Source organism: Molossus molossus, unplaced genomic scaffold, assembly GCF_014108415.1.
Source record: "Molossus molossus isolate mMolMol1 unplaced genomic scaffold, mMolMol1.p scaffold_m16_p_16, whole genome shotgun sequence".
In the NCBI taxonomy this organism is placed as follows: domain Eukaryota; kingdom Metazoa; phylum Chordata; class Mammalia; order Chiroptera; family Molossidae; genus Molossus; species Molossus molossus.
The window spans coordinates 54,047,190-54,067,620 of NW_023425351.1; the positions used below are offsets into that span (position 1 = coordinate 54,047,190).

General features: G+C 34.4%; 1 protein-coding gene across 3 annotated transcripts in view; it reads right to left on the bottom strand.

Moving 5' to 3' along the window:
• The window catches only part of CSMD3 (CUB and Sushi multiple domains 3), a 1,073,312-nt gene that overhangs the window by 104,013 nt on the left and 948,868 nt on the right, over positions 1-20,431 (bottom strand). For all 3 annotated transcript variants that reach the window (XM_036263876.1, XM_036263875.1, XM_036263874.1), the window contains 6 exons: positions 19,785-19,854; positions 15,476-15,592; positions 12,534-12,743; positions 9,819-10,007; positions 8,973-9,150; positions 7,960-8,105 (listed from right to left, as the gene is read on the bottom strand). In XM_036263876.1, coding sequence (XP_036119769.1) covers positions 7,960-8,105; positions 8,973-9,150; positions 9,819-10,007; positions 12,534-12,743; positions 15,476-15,592; positions 19,785-19,854 — 910 coding nt within the window. The remainder of the gene's footprint in view (positions 1-7,959; positions 8,106-8,972; positions 9,151-9,818; positions 10,008-12,533; positions 12,744-15,475; positions 15,593-19,784; positions 19,855-20,431) is intronic.

Below are 20,431 nucleotides of genomic sequence, written 5' to 3' on the forward strand. Positions count from 1 at the left end.
ACCCAGCAGAGGTCTGTGCGCTGGACTCGGGTTGATTTTAATTTGAGGCCAGTGGGGAATCTGTGAAGGGTTTTAAGTCTGGGAATAACGTGATCAGATTTCTCCTTTAAAAAAAGAATTCTGGCTACAGGAGGAAAAATATACCGAATTGGAAGGAGACAGATGTGGACACCTAGACCTGCACGGCAGTGGGTGTTCAATACACAGTTGTTGATGGATTCTGAAAACACCCACGTGTCTTCAAATGATTTGATATTAAACGTTTTGACTATAACCTTCAACGGTCTCTAACGTTGGTTAATAAACTTCAGCCCCACATTTTAACCTGTTCATATTTTTGGCTGCATATAAATAGTAGTTCCTCTCCTCTGCTTAAAACTCAGGTGCCCGGTTTGTTATGCTACCCGGCTACGCTGCCATTTTCACCTCCCAAAAAAATACGAATCCCCATCTCTCCACTTTTTCATAATACGCTTTGAAAAATCAAACCTGCCTACACCCTAACCCTGAGCATAGTCTCTCCTATTCTCTAACCAACTTAGCTCTGAAGTGGTTGACAGTGTAACATTCGATAACGTGGCTGAAACTTCAGGTTCTATCTAGATGTTTTACTCTCCCTTGCCTTCTTGAAACCTATCTTCCTTTCTCTCTTTAAACTTTGTCCTCATGTGACTAAAATAGAGACACTTTCACCGACCACTTCTCACAATCATGCTGCTCCACATCCATTTCCACCTGGCGATTTTCACCAGGTGAATCCTCTGCTCACCACCCACTGGCTTGCACTAGAGGGCTAGATGCGGGAGGCAGGGGCTTTCGTTTATGTTACTAACTTCTAATTCCCCGGGGCATGATACAGTTCCTAACATAGCAATATTCAATCAACATCTGCTGAGTGACTGAATTCTAGAAAAATGAAAGAATAAATGGTGAGTGTGTGTGTGTGTGTGTGTGTGTGTAAACTCAGGCCAGACTCTTTTATGCCACCTCAAAGGGTATCTATAATGATCAAAATGTTTATATATGCAAAGCACATGAAGCGCAGTATAAGAGGAAGCTTTTATTATATCAAATTGGAATCCCACTTCTTCCAGATATTTGGTGTTCAGAGACAAATAAAAACATTTGGTAAGCCCTGGCCGGTTTGGCTCAGCGGTTAAAGCGTTGGCCTGCGGTCCTGAGAGACCCGGGTTCGGTTCCCACTAAGGGCATGTACCTCGGTTGCAGTTTGTCCCCGGCCCTGGTTGGTTGTGCGGGTGGCAGCCACTCGATGTGTCCCTTTCACATCGATGTTTCTCTCTATCTCTCTCTCTGTTCCTCTCTCTCCCTCCCACTCTACCTGAACAACAACAACAACAACAAAAAAAAGGAAAAATGTCCTCCGGTGAGGATAAAAAAAACATTTGGTAAAACATCAATACTTTCTGCTGTTCCCAAGTTTCACTTTTTATTCATGAATGGCATTTTGAGTTGGCAATTCCTGAAATAACTACAAGCAAAGTTTGGGCATATCATCTTTGTTGGTAGAATCAATATAATCAATATATAATAAGGCAAGGGTCTGAGGTGCAATGCATCAGGTGTGTAGTATTGAAGGCAGTCGTAGGCAATTAAACACGGTAGCTTTACTTCCCTTTCTGGAGATGTTTCTATCAAACCGATCAATGTCCCTGGAAAATATATATCCTCCAGTTTTTGTTGGTTCGTAATTACTTTTGTGCACAAAACAGCCTAGGACACTATTTGCTCTGGAAGCAGGCTGCTTGTGTTCCGATCTTGGTTCCGCTAACTCTGTGACCTTAGGCAAACTGCTAAGACTCTGTGCTTCAATTTTCTCATCTGCAAAATCAACACGAAACTAAGATTGAGTTAATAGATTGTAAAGTGCTAGGAAGGGTGCCTGAGTCATATTTCAAAGGGAAAGCACATTCCCTGCCTGTCAAATGTTAACACGAGCATGGAGGCTGGGACGGAAGCTGCGCCCTGAACACATATGATCTCAATCTGACATGACCTTACTCACAGCCCCATGTGATTCCCAAGGCTGGTACCCATCTGACTTCCCAGACCGTAACAAACACGTCATTTTGTTTCTGTTCTGATTTAGATTGGTTCTACTTTGCAAGTGCAGAGATTATTTATTTATTGTACCTTGATGTACGTTATGCTGCAATATAAAATCCTCGAGCTCAGCAACCTATTTTAGAGTCCTGTATGATATAGATTGTATGTGTCTGTGGTCTCAAAACTGCCAGCACAATGGCCTGGGAATCATATTCAGTAAATACTAACTGAGAACTGATTGAATTAGAACAATATCTCATCCTGTATAATGTACGTGCTTTGGTTACCTGGGCAGAAAATAAACAGGTCTGGACTGAATATACTCAATATTGTATAGGTTAGCATCACAGGTTGTTTGATCTGAAAGTCACCTAATGAATCACCTATTCTAATTTCTTTATTTTGGTGTGGTGGAGGGAGGAGGCGACCTAATAAAGGGAAGTGAGGTGGACAAGGCCACACATCCAGTTACAGGCAGAATTGAAACTTTTAAATTGTGTCATCTAAATTGTAAATAGTATTGGCATGTATTTTAGTCCATGCTTTTCATGGGTTGTTCTATTTAGAAATAGCTTCAGAGTCATGACCATTAATGAAAAAGCTGCGTAACATAGATATTTACACTTATAAAATACACATTTGACCTAAATCTGGGTGATCTTTAGAAGAATCGTTTATTTGGCATGTCATTCAGCTTTAAAACACCATTTATGATTTAATAATTACACGAGGGCATCATATTCCACATGACAGTAACTTCTGAGGATGGCTATCATTTCAACAGTACCCTGTTCTTGTTCAAATGTGTGTACCAGTCTGGTTCCTAGGCCAACACATTTGCTTCTTGAGATAACTTTAGGGTTTGATTCTGGTGATATTTTTTGGTTACTTTTAATTTCCTATTTATTTTGTAATAAGACATCCAACCTAATTCAGAAAAAAAAAATGCTGTATTTATCTACTTCAGTCCAACTGAGCTATTAAAGGCTTCTTCAAAGAACACAGACAGAACACTGGCAAATTGCCATTCATTCTCTAAACCAGTGGTGACTCAGATTAGTTCAAGTATAATAATTTCATGATATGGAAAAAATTTGGAGGAGAAAAAGCACTGATAATTACATGTTGTTATGTAACTATGGCAATGTTAGTTCAAAAGTTATATAAAACAAGTTTAAGCATCTCCATTTGAAAGCAGATTTAGGGTGTTTAAATGCTCTTCTTGTTCAAATGAAGAGGAAAAATCTTCTAAATGTAAATTGAGGTACCCTAATACTTTGATATTAGAAAAAGAGGTGACCTGGATAATAGATTTAAACATTAAAATGATAACGTTTGTTTTAAATTAATAAATACGTATTCTGTATATACTACAGCCTTCTAATTGTTTTGATTGGCGTACGTCAGACCCTCAGTAAAACCTGTTTTCCCTTCACACAGTGACCATAGCACATTTTGGGACCTAGGAAGAAAACTCACTAAGTTGTGATAAATCCACCAACATATTGCAGTTAGCTTGGAGGAGCACTAAGTGTGAAGCTTTGAGTTGTAATTAGAAGAGGTATTTTCTAGAAAATAAGATGACCTATCATCTTGTTAAAAATGAAAATCATTTTTGCTAGATTTTTAAAGAAAACACACACTTATATACCATTACATATAATCGATGCATGAGATAATACCAGTTTGGACATTGCCTGGCACGTATTTTACCACTGCTGTTGTCAACATTATTTAAAAAGAGGTCATTCTTTGGAGTCAGAAAGACCTATGTTGAATTACAAGCAGCCGTTCTATTTATTAGTTCTCTGGTTTTATGTAGCGTACAATTTTTTTCATTCAATTCTTTGATTATTAAAATTGGAATCATAATGCTTATCTTGCAGACTTATTACAAAAATGAGCAATAATACATGGGAAGTGCCCGGCATAGTTCCGGGAATATTAAGTTTTCTGTAAATGGCAGCTATGGCTGTTACAATGAGCGCCACACAAAGTCAGTGTCTGCCAAAACATGTGGTTCAAAGGGTTTTGTGTCGTTTACTTTCAAAGAGTCACTGATTAGCACTGAATGCTGTTATTATATATTATAAGCCAACTCCATCTTGACTCTATGGCAGATATCAAGAAAAGTCAGCGATAGAGATAAAAACATTTCCTCTGATGAAGGAGATAGGATAGCTGAGCTAAAGTGCCTCGATGTGTATGCCTGTCCTCTTTTTCATTGCACAGAAATTACATTCTGCAAAGCTTTTTATGAATGTTATTTTTGATCATGAAAGGCTTCATGAAAGTGATATTTTCTAAAAGACAGATGGCTGGCTAGATCTCATAAAGGAAGTCAGGATAGAGAGAAAAATACAGTTTTTTTCCTCTTTTCAAACATATTTAAAATACCTTAATAACTAAAACCTAAATGATTAATGTGACCTTAAGAAAATATATAAAAATATTTATGTCAGATTTATCAATAAATACTCAAGTCCTAAGAAAACCACTTCTAACTTAGTAGGGCAGGGCATAACAAAAGGAGCTATTAAATCAATATAAAATTTAAAGAAAATTAAATAGGGGAGTAGGTCAATCAGCTTAGCTATACTCAATCAGCTTAAAATAAGTGTTAAATACAAAATCATTTACTGGTTTACTTATTAAAAAATAACAACTTGAAATGAGAGTTCACTTTGGCATAAACTATAGTTGCTGAATATGGACCCTGAATATGAATATTATATTTTTAGATGTACTGTATTAATTGTATTAATACTAATTTGAAAACAGGAATCCTTTATTTGTTTCTGTGACAGGGAATAGGCACACATCTACATATGGTAAAATAATCTTTTTAAAAGTTGTCACTCGTACAGCAAAAAAATTCAGTTAAGCAACTTGTTTGAAAGAATCTGAACACACTTCCCACTGTAAGACTAAAACATAGTAAGTCAACCAATCAGTCAATAATAAAAATATGAAAGGGCTACAACGCAGAAATATGATGTGTCTTCAAATGCGTTCGTGAGCCCTGCCCGGTGTGGCTCAGTTGGCTGGCGTTGTCCCCGCACAGAAAGGTTGCGGGTTCCTGGTCAGGGCACACACCCATGTTGCTGGTCTGATTCTGCCCTGGTTGGGTGCGTGCAGGAGGCAAGTGATCGATGTTTCCCTCTCTCTCTCCCTTTCCCTCTTTCTTAAAAATCAATTTAAAAAAATCTCTTTTTGAAAAAAATGCATTCACTATTATTAAACTTATAGGTCTATTAAACAATACCATACCATAATTAAGTTCTCACAGGTTTGGTATTAAAAAAGTGCATTATAGAGACGATGGTAGGGATAACTATGAACTCCAATTATCAAGAAATGGAGGAGATAGGACTTAAGATGGGGAGACTTCAAGAACTGAAGATAAGTAAGAAACCATTTAGGAATCGAAGTTCAGGAGGAGGTGAGATAACTAATCTACATGGAGTCAGAACAGATAGACTCTGGGGATTAAGATTCGCTGAGCCAGATTATAGGGCAGCTTTAAATTTGATTTAATGTAGGCATCACGCACTCCTGACAAGGTGAGTCAAGGTGAAAGCAGTGCTTAGGAAAATTACCCTACGAGAGCTGTTGGAATGTGAGGCACCTGTCGATTTTAACACGAGCCTTGGCTACATCCCCAAAATCCAAGGTCACTTTAAGGTTTGGATAAAATTTCCAGAGATGTTGATTCAAGTGTTAAGATTCTCTAGGCTCTGGTAAATGTGCCTTATTATGAAATGTAAAGCATAACATAAATGCTCTATTAGAAAATCTAAAATGTGAGATAAGGTGTGGTAAGGAAAGGAAATGTACTGAACATCTGCTCTGTCAGGCACTATAATAACAGTACATATAGCACATTACCCATTGTCTCCAGTTCTCCTATCATCTCCGCCACCTAATGCTGATCACGGTAATAACTACAGCGATCATCTGGGTTGAGCTACGCAAAATTGCCACGATTGAGCATCTCTGACCAAGGGTATCATATGCTTCAATCTAATTTATGCCAGTAATTGGAACAACTTCTACATATACAGTATCTCATTAATCTCAGCATTCCCACCATGATGCTTTCTTTACAGCTAACAAAAGTGAAGACCAAAGGGTAACTTGTCCAAAGTCAATTGGAAAACTAAGCACTAAATAAATACTCGATCTCATTCCTAAGTTAATTTGTTTTTATTACACATGACTCAAAGCTAGTTGCAAAACAGTTTAGTTAAACATATTTTGGTGTGAGAATATATGTATACATTCACATATGTGTCTATGTAAATCCACATTCATATATTCATTTTTATGTGTCTATATATACATTCTGTAACCCTAGTATTTTCTATGTGGAAACACACAAAGAGCTATCTTTTTATCTGACAATATTTTCCCTTTGAAATGTGTCCTAAGTTTTACAAGAATTTTACATTTCCTATAAAGTTATCTTATGGTTTTTATAGTCCATCAGTAAATTAGTCCCTTCTTTGTCATTTTTTCAGGCAAGACATAAAAGAATAAAATATATATGCAGGGATCCAGGAGGAGAGAAATGTACTACATGGAGTTCAGCAACTAATTCATTTTTTAACTTTATTATTTAATTTACTGGGATTTTTTTTAGTTATGATAAAGTAATAAAACTGTTGTTACAGTCTTAGACTATATTTAATTCCTGCCAGCATCAATGTCCAAGTCAATATAAAAGGCAAATGAGTTATCTTTTGAAAAGCCGAACAAAAGCCATCTGACTGAATGCTGCTTTCTCATTGGCTATGCCGGAGTGTACTTGGTGCCCTAGCAGCTGTGCGCTCTACGGAAATATAAGCTGGGCACTGTCTACTGGCTGATAAGTGCTGAGATTAAGCAAATCAAATCTTTTCTAGGTGATGCTCTGACCATATCTAAACCTGACGTGCTTTAAATGTGAGCATAACCAAATTTGACTTACCATCTTTTTCATGGAATGTAAGATTTGATCAAAGCCTTACTTTGTGTTTAAAAAGATAAAAACCATTAAATGATATATTAACGCAATGTACGGAGCTCACGTTCACAGTGTAAATTTATATACAGCTTGCAAATTTAATTCAGTAGCTTACTGATCTTGTGAGATACTGATTGAACTGGTCTGACAAAGTCATATGAAGCAGAATGGGTTTCATGGAGGTATGGTCCTTGCAGGTAAAGGTATGCAATCATTAGAAACAAATTAACATTTTCTTATTTATAATGAAATAAAATCAATTTGAGATACAAGAAATAAAATTTTTTTAACTGTGAAACCATCTGAATGTCTTTTCAAAAAAGTTACCATGATGAAGAGAAGACCTAGAAGTATACAAAGAATTAAAATTGAAACTCTTCTTAAATTATTCCACAGGCATAAAAGCTATGAACGTAATAATCTGGAATAGTCCCTTAAAACTGTGAAATTCTAGAATAGATACAGTTTTGAAACTAGAATATAAATGAATGAGTAATATAATTCAAAGCATAAAGATACTGGATGCTAGTTTTAGATTCACAGCAGGTTGAATAGATTAAACACTTTGTATTGAAAAACCTATTAATGTCTCAAAGTTACGTGCGATAAAATATAAGCAGCTGGTTTTCTTTTATTGGTCTCCATGTGAAAAAAATGATTATTTTGTACTGGGTAATTACTGAGTGATTTATTTCCTGTTTCCATTTGTTTACATTTTAATGTCCCTAAATGCTGAGAAGTTACCCTTTGCAAGTAAAAGTATTTGAAGTAATAAAAAAGTGTCAAATTCTAATACCTTTCCAGTCATTGGTTAAATATGTTTTCATTCAGTTTTCCAGGACAGTTTTAAACAGTACTAAATGAAATATAAACTCTTAGATAATACTAACCATGATAACTGAGCACAAAAAAGCCACTTGTTGTGAAATCACTGTGGAACTTGACTAGAATCTGGTTCGAAGTGCTATAGACTGATTCCAAAGCAGTATTGCCACTGAACTGCCCGATCTGAGGTGAGTTTTGATCGGGCCCATCCCTATTAGAGAGAGACAGAGGAGAGAAGGGAGAAAAATTAAGATCAACTTTTTGGAGAGTTTTCCAAAAAGTTTAATAAAGGTATTGTATATGAGATGATAAAGACACCAATGAGTGCCGAATCATATTGATATACTTTATGTCATAAAGGGGATAATGTTTATACATGTAAAGTATAAAAATAGATTATATTTTTACCTAAATGAAATGCACTCTATTGCTTATAATCAATAACACTATCTTTGGTTTCCTAACCACAATCCAGAGCCTCCCAAATGTTTGAGGTATACCCTCCCTTTATTTTCTTTAAAATAATCTTGAGTATTATAGACTGTTAAATTTAGAAGTAATCTTATAATTTATACAGTAATTCTATTAACCAATTGTCAATAAATAATTCAGATATTTTTTATAATATATTTTTAAATAAAGGTGTTTCAATTAACAGAATACAAATATATTTTATAATAAATTATTATGTCAGAAATTCAAACGTTATATTATATAATTGGGATTCAAATATAGGTTTTTAATTTTTACTAGTTTTGTAAATAGAAAACTTTCTTACCTTAAACTTACCCTGATATTAATTCCTTGTTTTTGCATCTCAGTTTAATGATAAATCAAAATGTTTTCCCACATATAAAGTTTTTGTTCAAAGTGTTTAGCTACTGTTTGGGCAAATAAGCCTAAATCTATTTCTCTTCTTCATCTCATTCTACAAAACACACACTGTCACTCTCAGTCACAGCAATTCAAATATCAGATGGCAATTTCTGTTTACAGAGGATTGTGATATATTTTCACCCCTACCTTGTTTCACTATTATGTGTAGTTGAATCAGTCAGTAACAATGGCCCTGGCTTACCATACAGTAATGAAATCATAGACAGGCTCTGTCTGAAGGACAGTGAAGTTGATGTAGATTCCATTCCCAGGGGGCACTCGCACAAGCCAAAAGCAATCCTGGAAGTTGGGGTATTCATCTGGATACCCAGGAGAGTAAATGGTGCCATTCATGGCAGTTATATTCCCTCCACAAAGAGCTGCAGGAAAGATACAAGGCAAAAGGTTAAAATAAAATAACAATGAATTGATTACAGAGAAAAGGGCCAATGTTTCATCCCTCTTAAGCTGTACAAAATTCATCTGATTATGTTCTTACCTCAGTTAGGTATATAAAATAAATTTGCAATCCATAAACAAAATATTGTCATCTTGTATTTATTTTTCTATATGAAGCATGATACACAGTCAATTTTATTAACTGTTACTAGATTAGTAAATTAAATTGTCTTCTCTTTTTCCAAACAGTGTATCAAAATATACACTGTTCAACTCTTATTTGTCTTATACCAAATATGTATATATATCCTTATAAGAGGTTTAAGGCATTTTTATTTAAACATTTTTTTTAAAGAAAATGAACCCAAATTCAGTGGCAATGTCTAGATTATTGGTGTACATAAGAATGACTATTAAATACATGCACAAACACACAGGAAGAGTCCTAAAGTCATAACTTTATTTTCACTTGCAATGGGGAAGGTTAGGGCTTCTGCCATTAATAATAAAATCAGTTATTCATTATGGAGCCTTAAGGATTTAATCTATGTACTAACTATCATAATTCAATTGAAAGAGAGACTGTCTGTTTAGCAGCTATTTAAAGAGGAAGACAAAACCCAAATAATTAAACATAGATGAAGCATACCTTCACACCTTGGAAGTGGATGATTCCAATTACGACTCACTCCATGAAGGCAAGTGAGAGCCGAATTTCCAATGAGTGTGTATCCAGGGAAACATTCAAATGAAATGGTTTGACCCACTGTGAAATCATTGCCAATTACAAAGCCATTGCGAAATGGGCGTGGATCAGGACAGCTTTGCAACTGATAGGCTGCAAAAGGGAAAAAGAAACATATTGTTCCTTTCTGAATTTTGAAAGTCCCCAAATGGGTACCATTTGCAACTCGCAAAATAGATGCAGGGCTGCTTACAATTGGTTATAAAGAGCAACTCAGGTTTATGATATCAAGGAGAGTATATAAATTTCTTTTCACGCTTACAATTTTCACATTAAATATTAGTACAATTCATAAAGATGAATTCAGTGTCTTCAACCACTTATATAATCTATCTAAATGATAAGTTTTAATGAAAATGTAAGCTACTCTTACGGCCACAACTTCAGTGAAACATATCCTGATTCCTTTACATAGAGTGTAAGTGCTTCCTAGTTACAAAGCACATACATAAAATAAAACAAGCACACATGGATGCTGAATTCTGAGCCTTTTTGGATTTTAGTTTTACTCTTTTCTTCTTTAAAAGAAATAAGCCACTGTTGAGTTTCTCAACATAGTTATTTAATAATATAAAGTACGAGGAAACACATTTACTGCTGATACAAATTTTGTACATTGGGTGTCATGACTTTTGGGGCAGTGCAGTATAACCGCATGCTCCTTTGTTCGTATTCCTTTCGCTCGACAGTCTGCATGAGATCAACGTTCCTGTTTCTTTTGTTTATCATTGTATCCTAGAATCCTTGCCCATTGCCCTTCACATAGTAAGTGCTTAATAAACACTGCTGAATAAATTTTGAGCCTATAAACAGTGTAAGTATACCATGCATTTTTCCAAATTTCGGAAAGTTCTTAAAGTCTAATTGCAAGACCATTTAATAGTAAGATTGGTTCTGTGACTCTGTATAATCTATTTCTAAAAATGTCATCAGCTCAATAATGTCAATGAAGCACTAGAAGTGATAGTTTTAAAATTCAATGAGATTCACAAATAATATGTAGTGATGCTTGTAATACATTATGGCTCATGTCGATAATATTAATATTAGATCAATAAGAGTGACAGATTCTACATATTTTATGCTTTTATTATGTAAATAATGAATCTTTTTTCAAGGATATATTGACTAAAAAAATGCAGTTAATAAAGGTCAAATTCCAGTTTCACATCATTCAAATAAAAGTATGATTTGAGAGACAGAGTGAAATAAGGACATGAAGCCAGGTTTAAGTTAAACAGCAAAGTGCTGGAATAAGGCCCTGCATACTTGCTAGAGAAGGAACACAAACTAGCTCTGAGTCGTCTAGCAGCAAAGAAGAAAATCAGTTGTTGCCCAGTTGTTTCTGAGATAATTAAGTTCTTTTGGAACATAGTTACTTCTGTACTGTGAGATAGGAGACATGACTCCTGTGTTATGTAAAGGATGATGTCAGATGTAGTGGTCCTACGTTATGTCTGCAAATACAACACACATTTCAATTATTAAGACCCATGTAGTTGGATGTTGCGATGTCTATTTTAGCTATATGTAAATGCCCTGTTGGGTATGTACCTTTATTCAGCAAATATTTACTGTGCTCTTATTGTTCTAGGTACTTGAGATAAGTCATTGAACAACAAAAAGACCCCTGCTTAGAAATCACAATAAAAAATATTACATACTCATGAAGTCCTTTGATAATTAGAGAAGAGAGGTAATCACATTTTAAGTTATTTTGATTAATCTTTGAAGTCATTGGAATTGCATTATTTGTGTAAAATACTATAATTTTATTTTTATTTTTTTACTATTTAAAGTATTACAGATGTCCCCCTTTTTCATAACTTTAAATAATTAATTTTAAATCTTAGCTTTTAAGATCTAAAATAATATAATAATAAACATAGCTAAAATACACTAAATAATTACTAATGATATATACCATGGTATACATTTTACATTCATTGTACCATATAAAGTTCAAAGCAATTTATCTGAGAGCTACTAACGCTGTTGCATCATGCAAATAAAAATACGGAGTTGAGCCCTAGGCCACTTTAGATTGAAAAGGGAGAATCAACATTTGATTCTAGGTCTACCCAAGTCAAAACTATTCAAAAAGGATAAAAATCTTGCTCAGGGTCATGCAGCACTTCTATATTAGAAATAGACCTAATATAATTTAATTTTCAAAGTACTTATTTTCTATTCTCAGGACTACAGAGTGGAATCAAAGAATGTCATATTCTATCATTAAAAGTAAGAGAACATAATTTTCCATATAATAGATGGGTATTACAAAACATCTTTTCAATACTCTCATTTTGATATAAAAGCAAAGATAAAACTTTGTTATCCAGCTTCCTTGCTTAACTGCCTTGCCTCGAGGTGCTTAATTTCACTGTGCATTAAGACTAATTCGATCTTTTTTCATTGTTAAGATTTTCTAAGGCCTCAGAAAGACATCATTCCCCCTCTATAGTTGCCTGAAAATTGCATTATTTAAAAATTCTTGCTAATTGAAGTTTGTCTTGATTTAGGTTCTATTTCTAAGAGAATATAGAAAATACTTAGAGTTAGATTGCTAATAACTTATCTGGGGCTAAATAAACTTTCACTTTTTATTATCCATCTCACCTTGGTACACAATGTGGAACCCTTGTTTGTTTTGTGAATAGTCACTGTGAAAATACAGGCTGGTTTCATGAGTCGTGCTGAATAAAGAAGATGGTGTTTGAGGACCACTAAGTCGCCCAATAACAGTACTAGTTTCTGAGGTTCCACTTCTTACTTCCAAATAATCATGTATAGTTTCTGTAGAAAAATTTACAAACTGGAGATGTACACCTAAATAAGAAAAGCAAACATAATACTACTTTATTTATTTATTTTTTTAACCAATTAAATGCACACACACACACACAAATGCACTTACTTACATTCAGGCACTTAGAATGTGTTTCCATTTAGGCTGAGGCAGACTCTCTGGATCTGGGCTATGGGTTTGCTGTCTGCCCAGGACAATTAACTGTGCTACACTTCAAAGTAACACTACTGCTCTCAAATGCCCACTAGTTGTCACATGAGAAAATGTCTTTCATTTTACTACAATGTCACCAGAGCAAACTAATCAAGAAAGTGACTTTCTTGCTCTTAATATCATTTTAAATTATACCAACCAACTTTAAAAGGTGAAAAGTCACTCAATAATTTGTATTTTGTAAAATGCCAACTTGAGGCCAAAATATAAGTGCAAAGTTTTTACATAATAATGCAATCAGATTCCTTAACTGTGTTAGGAATTAGTCATTCACCTATAGGGGATTAATTAACTCCTCTAAAATATCATTCAGAGGCACATTATTTACCAGTGTGCTCTTTTAGTACTTTGCTTGTCAGAAGATAATGCTAAATTTTATGCAACAGTTTCAGTAAAATCCAGTGATAGGTGTTCTATGTTGTCAAATTGCAACATAGTCTCAATATCTTTATAACAAAACTAAAATGTGAGATAGTAAAATGTCTCTGGGATGGAAAAAAATGAAATAAAAACCTCATTAAGGTATGTTTGCGGAATTCGATTAATAGTCAGTTTCAGTAAATTTGGTGTTTTTCTCACAACTACCGTTTCCCAATCGTTAATAATAAAATCTGACATTTATAGAATGTTTTCTTTTTTCTAGGCACTGTTCTAAGTGTTTGTGTATGCTAACCTATTTCATACTAACAGTTACTCATGACGGTGAGGAAACAGAGGCATGGAAAAGCCAGACAAATATGCTAAGTTCATACAACTTCAAAAAGCTGAAATACAAACTCAGACACACTGGCTCTTGAGTTCTCGCTCTTAATAACTATACAGGAATTCTCAAAATCGTATTTTGTTACTCAAAAAAGAGTTACATGGAAAAAGAGTTCTGTAAATAAGTAAAAATGGGAAATGCTGAAAATGTGCTTTAAAATATGAAACATACTGCTGAATCAGACAAAGTTCTTAGAATTTGGACACGATACCTTAATACGTGAGGCCCCAAGATATGCATACTTTTTCTAAAATGTTTCTCCAAGTCTCCTTTCACCAATTATCTTGCAAAAATTGTTTCACGAGCACGTGACAATACTTCTGTAATTGTTGATCTGTTTTCAATTTTCTTTTAAAAAATGTATGAACTATCAATTCAAATACATTAGAACTAATATTTGATTTTGATTGCCCAAACTCAAAGAAAACAGGGAGGTTATTTAAATGTAATCAAATCAGAAACAGTCTCTTATGTTTTCATTTCTAAGATAAAGGTGTCTTTTTTTTAAATTCTCGCCTGAGGACACTTTCACTGATTTTTTTTTTTTAAGAGAGAGGGGGAGAGAGAGAGAGAGAGAGAGAGAGAGAGAGAGAAACATAGATATAAGAGAGAAACATCAGTCAGTTACCTCCCATATGCGCACCGTTACCTCCCATACGCCCATACGCGCACCCTGTCCTGGGATCAAAACTGCAACCTTTTGGTGTACAGGGTGACGTCCCAACCAACTAAGCCACTGGACAGGGTGAGATGTGTCTTCTTTTTAATAGATGTGTTGAATAAAAATTAGATGTGTTTAATTTTTAATGAACTTGGTTTTTAAAATCAAGGAAGCAATAGCAGCAGGTAAACTGAAATAATAACACTATTAGTTTTAACATAATCATTTAGCTCCAAAAGCAACATGGGATGAGCCTTCTTAAGTGACTAGTAAAAGACACAGAAGAATAACCATACAGGCTCAAATCTATTATTTATATACATCAGTTTTGTTTTGTTTTAAATATGTTTTTATTTATTTATTTTTTTTTGAGAGAGAGAGAGAGAGGAAGGGTGAGAGAGATAAAAACATTGATTGGCTGCTTCCTGCACTCCCCCCATTGGGGATCGAGCCTGAACCCCAGGGGTGTGACCTGACTGGGAATCGAACCGGAACCTCTCAGTCCATGGGAGGATGCTCAGTCCACTGAGCCACAAAGGCTGGGCTGTCAGTATTCTCTTTTAATCATTGGCTGTAGAACTCGACTACTTCGAATTGTTCACATGTTGTAGCCAGAAGAATCCTCATTAGAAAGCCCCTACATATCCTTTTTCAGTGACTTTCTGTTCTCGCAAAACTTCAGGCCAATAACACAGTGTTCGGGCTTGCTGAATTTCTTTAGCTTTCTCCCCTGCCTCTTTCCGTGTCACTGTTTATCTAGAATTTCTTTCCTGTTCCCCAGAGCCTGACCCTCTTTCTAGGGCTGACTCTTTAAAGTCACAGTTCAGGCTACATCCATACATATCAAATAGAAAAACATCATAAAGTTATCTTTCTATCTATCCACCTATCAAATTAAAAAATAACTATATTCTTTCACTTATCCCAGTATTCCAGTTGAAATGTGTTTGGCTTATCAAGGATTTACCCAACTATCACTCCTCAATGTTACATAACTGTATGAAATCCAACTTAAACTATCATTTGTGAATATTTTATATGAGACGTTGATGTTTCTTTTTAAGGATGCTTTTAATGATATCGCAAACATTTCCACCTGTTTTGGATATACGTACCGAAACCTACGGGCAGCTTTATGGTCCAGGTGCAATCCAAGCTGCTGGGGTAGTTGCCCGGAAACCCAGGGCTGAGGATCACGCCACTGAAATCCGACATAGCGCCACCACACTGAGCTGCAAGACAACCAGGCCCCACGTCAGCCAGGGCAGTGGCGCAGGTCACGACGTTAAAGACAGACTGAGATAATTTCAAGTCTTAATCAAGTCTATACATTAAAACTGATATAAATTTGAATATGTCCAACTCGCTTTCACCACACACTAGTAATGAAATATAATCAACTGACAACTCATTTTCTAAAACAGCATGAAAAGACAGCGTACTTCCTTTCTCAGTGATAACTGCAAGTAAAAACAATTTTAGCACAGCAAGGAGGGGCTCATGTGCCGTGAAAACAATCAACAACAAATACATGTCCTTTTCCACCGAGGGCAGTTTATTTTTTATCCTTAAGTACTTCTAGTAATGTTCGGATACACTCCAAAGATGACACAATTTAGAATAAAATCAAGCCAACAATATCACTTCTAACTACCATGTTTAAGAGGGAACCATTTTTACAACTTCCCCTCTGTTTACTCTTTTTGTAAGAAGGTGAAATAAAGAATTTTAAGTAAAACACGGTTCTATTGGTAATGTGTGGAGAATTTATATATCACACATGGGATATGGTCTTTATTGTAAAACAATTTAAACAAAGAATAAGGAAGTACACAATGTAAAATGAGGCGGCCAAGTTTGAGAATTTAGGCATAATTTGTCAATGTGCTTGTTTTAGAATTCCTGTTATACTAATCTACTACTGACAAGCTTAAATAAAAAGTATAAGAACAGATAATTATCTGAGTTGTAATTTGGGGATGATTAAATAGAACTATTTAACATGCATTAACAGAGCATTTGCATTTTGGTAGCTAATTCTTCTAAATGAACATTTTATCATTTCATCATAAAAGGACTAAAAAACACATTTGTTAATTGTGGGTTGAAGAATAAATTTCATCACTGCACATGAAGTCGGAAAGTTACCTGTATAGAACACTGACTTGCAATTTTACTCATTTGCTTCTTGTTAAGAATAGTAACAATAGATACTCAAACTTTACGTTATATATCAGAAAGGAAAATTCAGTAGAAATTCTATCAGTGTTCTGTAGGATAGCAATAACAAATTTGACTGCTATCTTTATGTGAACCAAATAAAGTATCTTTCAAGCAGGTTCTACTAGTGATATATATATATATCTATACATATATATATATAATCTTGCATCAATCTGCACATAAAGCTTTTTTCCAAACGTGATTACCATTGAGAGCTAAAGATTCACCTGTACATGTTTCCATCCTTCAGGGACTTCGTAGTCAACTGTTGTGCCCCATTACACTTTTTGTTAAGGACACAAACATAGCATCGTCCTCCAACATAAGATCATCTTTGATTCTTCCTTCTAATTGGTCTCTATACCTAAAAATCTCAAGTAACTTTTTCTTTCTTCCATTAAAACATCTGACAGATTGTTTATTTTCTAGTTCACGAGGCTGTAACCATGTTATTGGGTAACTAGAGTTTTAGACATTCTCTAAATGAGCCTCAAACCTTCAGTTCTTCCTTAAAATATGGCCATGATGTCAATTCACATGCTTTGTCTATCAAGTACAGTACAAACTTGTTTTTCAAAAACTATAAAACACAAAATGAGTAGAATAGAAATAAAAATGTGCTTTAATTCCACTACTCACAGATAACCTATTTATCTTTATATTCTTTTTCTCTGCAGAAAAATACATATGCATGCATGTGTGTTTATAGGTATATGTATATAATGAGAATAGGATCCTATTGTTATTGCCTATTTTCATTATACTAGCTACTACTCTGAATGTCATGTGTATTCCAGCTTCAGTGATAAATACTTTAAACACACTTTCTCCTTTAATTCTTATGGTAGGTTTGTGAGGTAGACATTATTATGCCATTTAACAGGTGAGCAAACAGTAGTGCAAAGAATAATACAGTTGCCAGACATACCTATTATACCCTAGCTGAAATTTGAATATAGATATATTGGACATCAAGATCTTTAAGTACTCCATGTAGTTAAATTTTATTAAAATATTTCCGTCTAACACCTTCCTCATTAACAATGTACAATGGGGAATGCATAGTTAATAAAAATGCAGTACTTTAACTAAAAAATAAGCAATTTGTTAAAAGTGATAATTGGCACTACTAATACAGCAAGATGGAAGTTACATATTTAACATAATAAAATTCCCTAAAAGCAATTTGTCAATATTTATCAAAGATTTAAACAGTTATATGCAATAACATAATTAATCTACTTAGGTAAAATCCTAGGTAAACCACTAGAAGTGTACATAAAGGCATGTGAAAAGAACTTATAAATGTGTATTCAAAAGACAAAACACTAAACTCCAACAAAAAAGAGAATAACTATGCAAATTAGCCTTATGCTATGTACCATGAACCACTTTAAAAATCAGATTTTAAAAAATTGTTATGGCATGGAAAATTTTTCTAAGTAAATGTCAAGAAGGAAAACATTATTAAAAATATACACATAGTGTAGAATCATAAAATTCATATTAATTTGCTCATTAAACAATATTTCTTGGATGTTTATTTAAGATGAAAACTTTTCTAAGCATTAGAAATATAGTAATAAACAAAAGACCTATACTCTCTGGTCTCATATCAGCAGAATACACATAATATTTACTTTGATTTTTATACTCTTTTATGTTTCTAACTTTTTATACTCAATTGGATACACACACACATACACACTCCCCACACACAACATACACATGATCGGTATTATCTTTATATATAAAATTTTACAATAGGCAAGTATATATGTAACTTTACAACTAGCATGTTATACATTTGTGAATTATAATAGATAAAGAAATATATCCTTTAAAAAATGTCATCTACTCTAATGTCTGAATGCGGTCAATTTTGCCAATTAAACGTCTGCTTCCTCTTAAATGTTCTTTTCCAGTACTTTCTAACAAGAATTGTGTACATGGTACCTAAGTGTTACACACTGAATTGTGTCTGCTCAATATTCATATGTTAAAGCCTTAACTCTGAAAACAACTCTGTTTGGAGGTAATTAAGGTTAGATGAAGTCATAGGGTTGAGCCTAATCTAACACCACCGGTGTCCTTACAGAAGGGGCAGAGACACAAGGAGTGTACCCTGGCCCCCAGAAGACCAGGAGATGTAGGAAGAAGACAGCCACTTGTAAGCCCAGGAAACAGAAGAGAACGACCCTGCCAGAATCTTGATCTTGAATTTCTAGCTTGTAGAACTGTGAGAAAATTAATTTCTGTTGTTTAAGCTATCTAGTCTGTGGTATTCTGTTAAGGCAGCCCAAGCAAACTAATATAACACATTGTATAGAAGTAAGTCATACAAGTCACACCAATTCTTTTGATTTTGCCCTTTTCCTACTCAGAAAGCACTTTCTTCTTCATCCATTTATCTTCATTACACCTATCACCCAAAACTCTGTAAATTACATGGGCTGACTATGTTTCCCAATGACTTCAGTCAACCCCAGTCTCCTATATCTAAAATGCTATCATGTAATCAATGGTAGAATTTAACACTAAATTACTCTTATTTCATGTCTCTTATTTCTGCCACTCTAAACATCAATGGATATTTTAATGACAGAGACCCTACCTCATGTATCTTTCATACTCTGTAGAGCCCAGTATATTGATGGTCATATACAGATACCAGAAATGAGGAAGAGAAACAAAATTAAAGGGCTGATATAAATAACTGGAAGCAGCATTAAGTTTGGGCAAAAGTTTGTGCCCTATTTTTAAAGCCCCAAGCTCCCTTTTGATATATATTCTGTATCTTGCTAGCCTGTCAGCACTGAGGACACCCCATGGAGGGCCATGTTCCCTTCGGTAGGCTTCAGATCCCTTACCTGTCTGCTCAGTAGTAAGCAATAGGATAGTTGCTTTTTTCCTAATCCCTGGGTACCTCTATCATATCATACTGAAAAAAACTCTCTGGAGGAGGAAAAAAACTTAATGCCTTTTTTCAATTTTCTACAGTTGTAAGTCATCCATTGATATTGAATTGGGGTAAAAAAAAATGTAAAAATTAAAAAGAAAAAAGATCTGAAACATTTATCTCAAAGTATTATTTATTTAAAACCTGGAAAAAGCAAACTATATGTTTGGACAGTATCATATAAAGAGTATAACTTTAAAATTTGATAAAGCTTGTAAATGTCTTATAGTTCTGTAACTTACCCAAACAAATTGGGATTGGGTAATTCCATCTTCTTACAGGTCCAGGCATACATGTTATGTGAGAATGACCCTGTATACATAAGACAATAAAGTTCAGTACATCTTTTTATTTTACTTTATTTTTTTTTATCCTCATTCGAGGACATTTTTTCATTTTTTGTTCAGATAGAGTGGGAGGGAGAGAGAGAAACATCAACGTGAAAAGGACACATCAAGTGGCTGCCACCCACACGACCAACCAGGGCCTGGGGACAAACTGCAACGGAGGTACGTGCCCTTAGAAGGAACCGAAACCGGGTCTCTCTGGACCGCAGGCCGAGGCTCTAACCGCTGAGCCAAACTGGCCAGGGCTAGTACATCTTTTAAAAAGTTAAGTTAAATATAGCATAGTGAATGACGATTATGAAAACAAAATTAAATATATATTGTCATTTTTATATTTTTAACTTTTACTGTAAATCTTAGTATTCTTTGGAATAAGAAAGGTAATTATATATATATATTTATGATAAAATATAAAAGAATAAGGTCCAGATAGAAAAATTAAGACTCCATATCTTAAAAATTAAGACTCCACTAGAATTATATTTGTTATCAAAACATATTTTAAGATACTTCAATGATTACACTAATGAAATTGGCACATA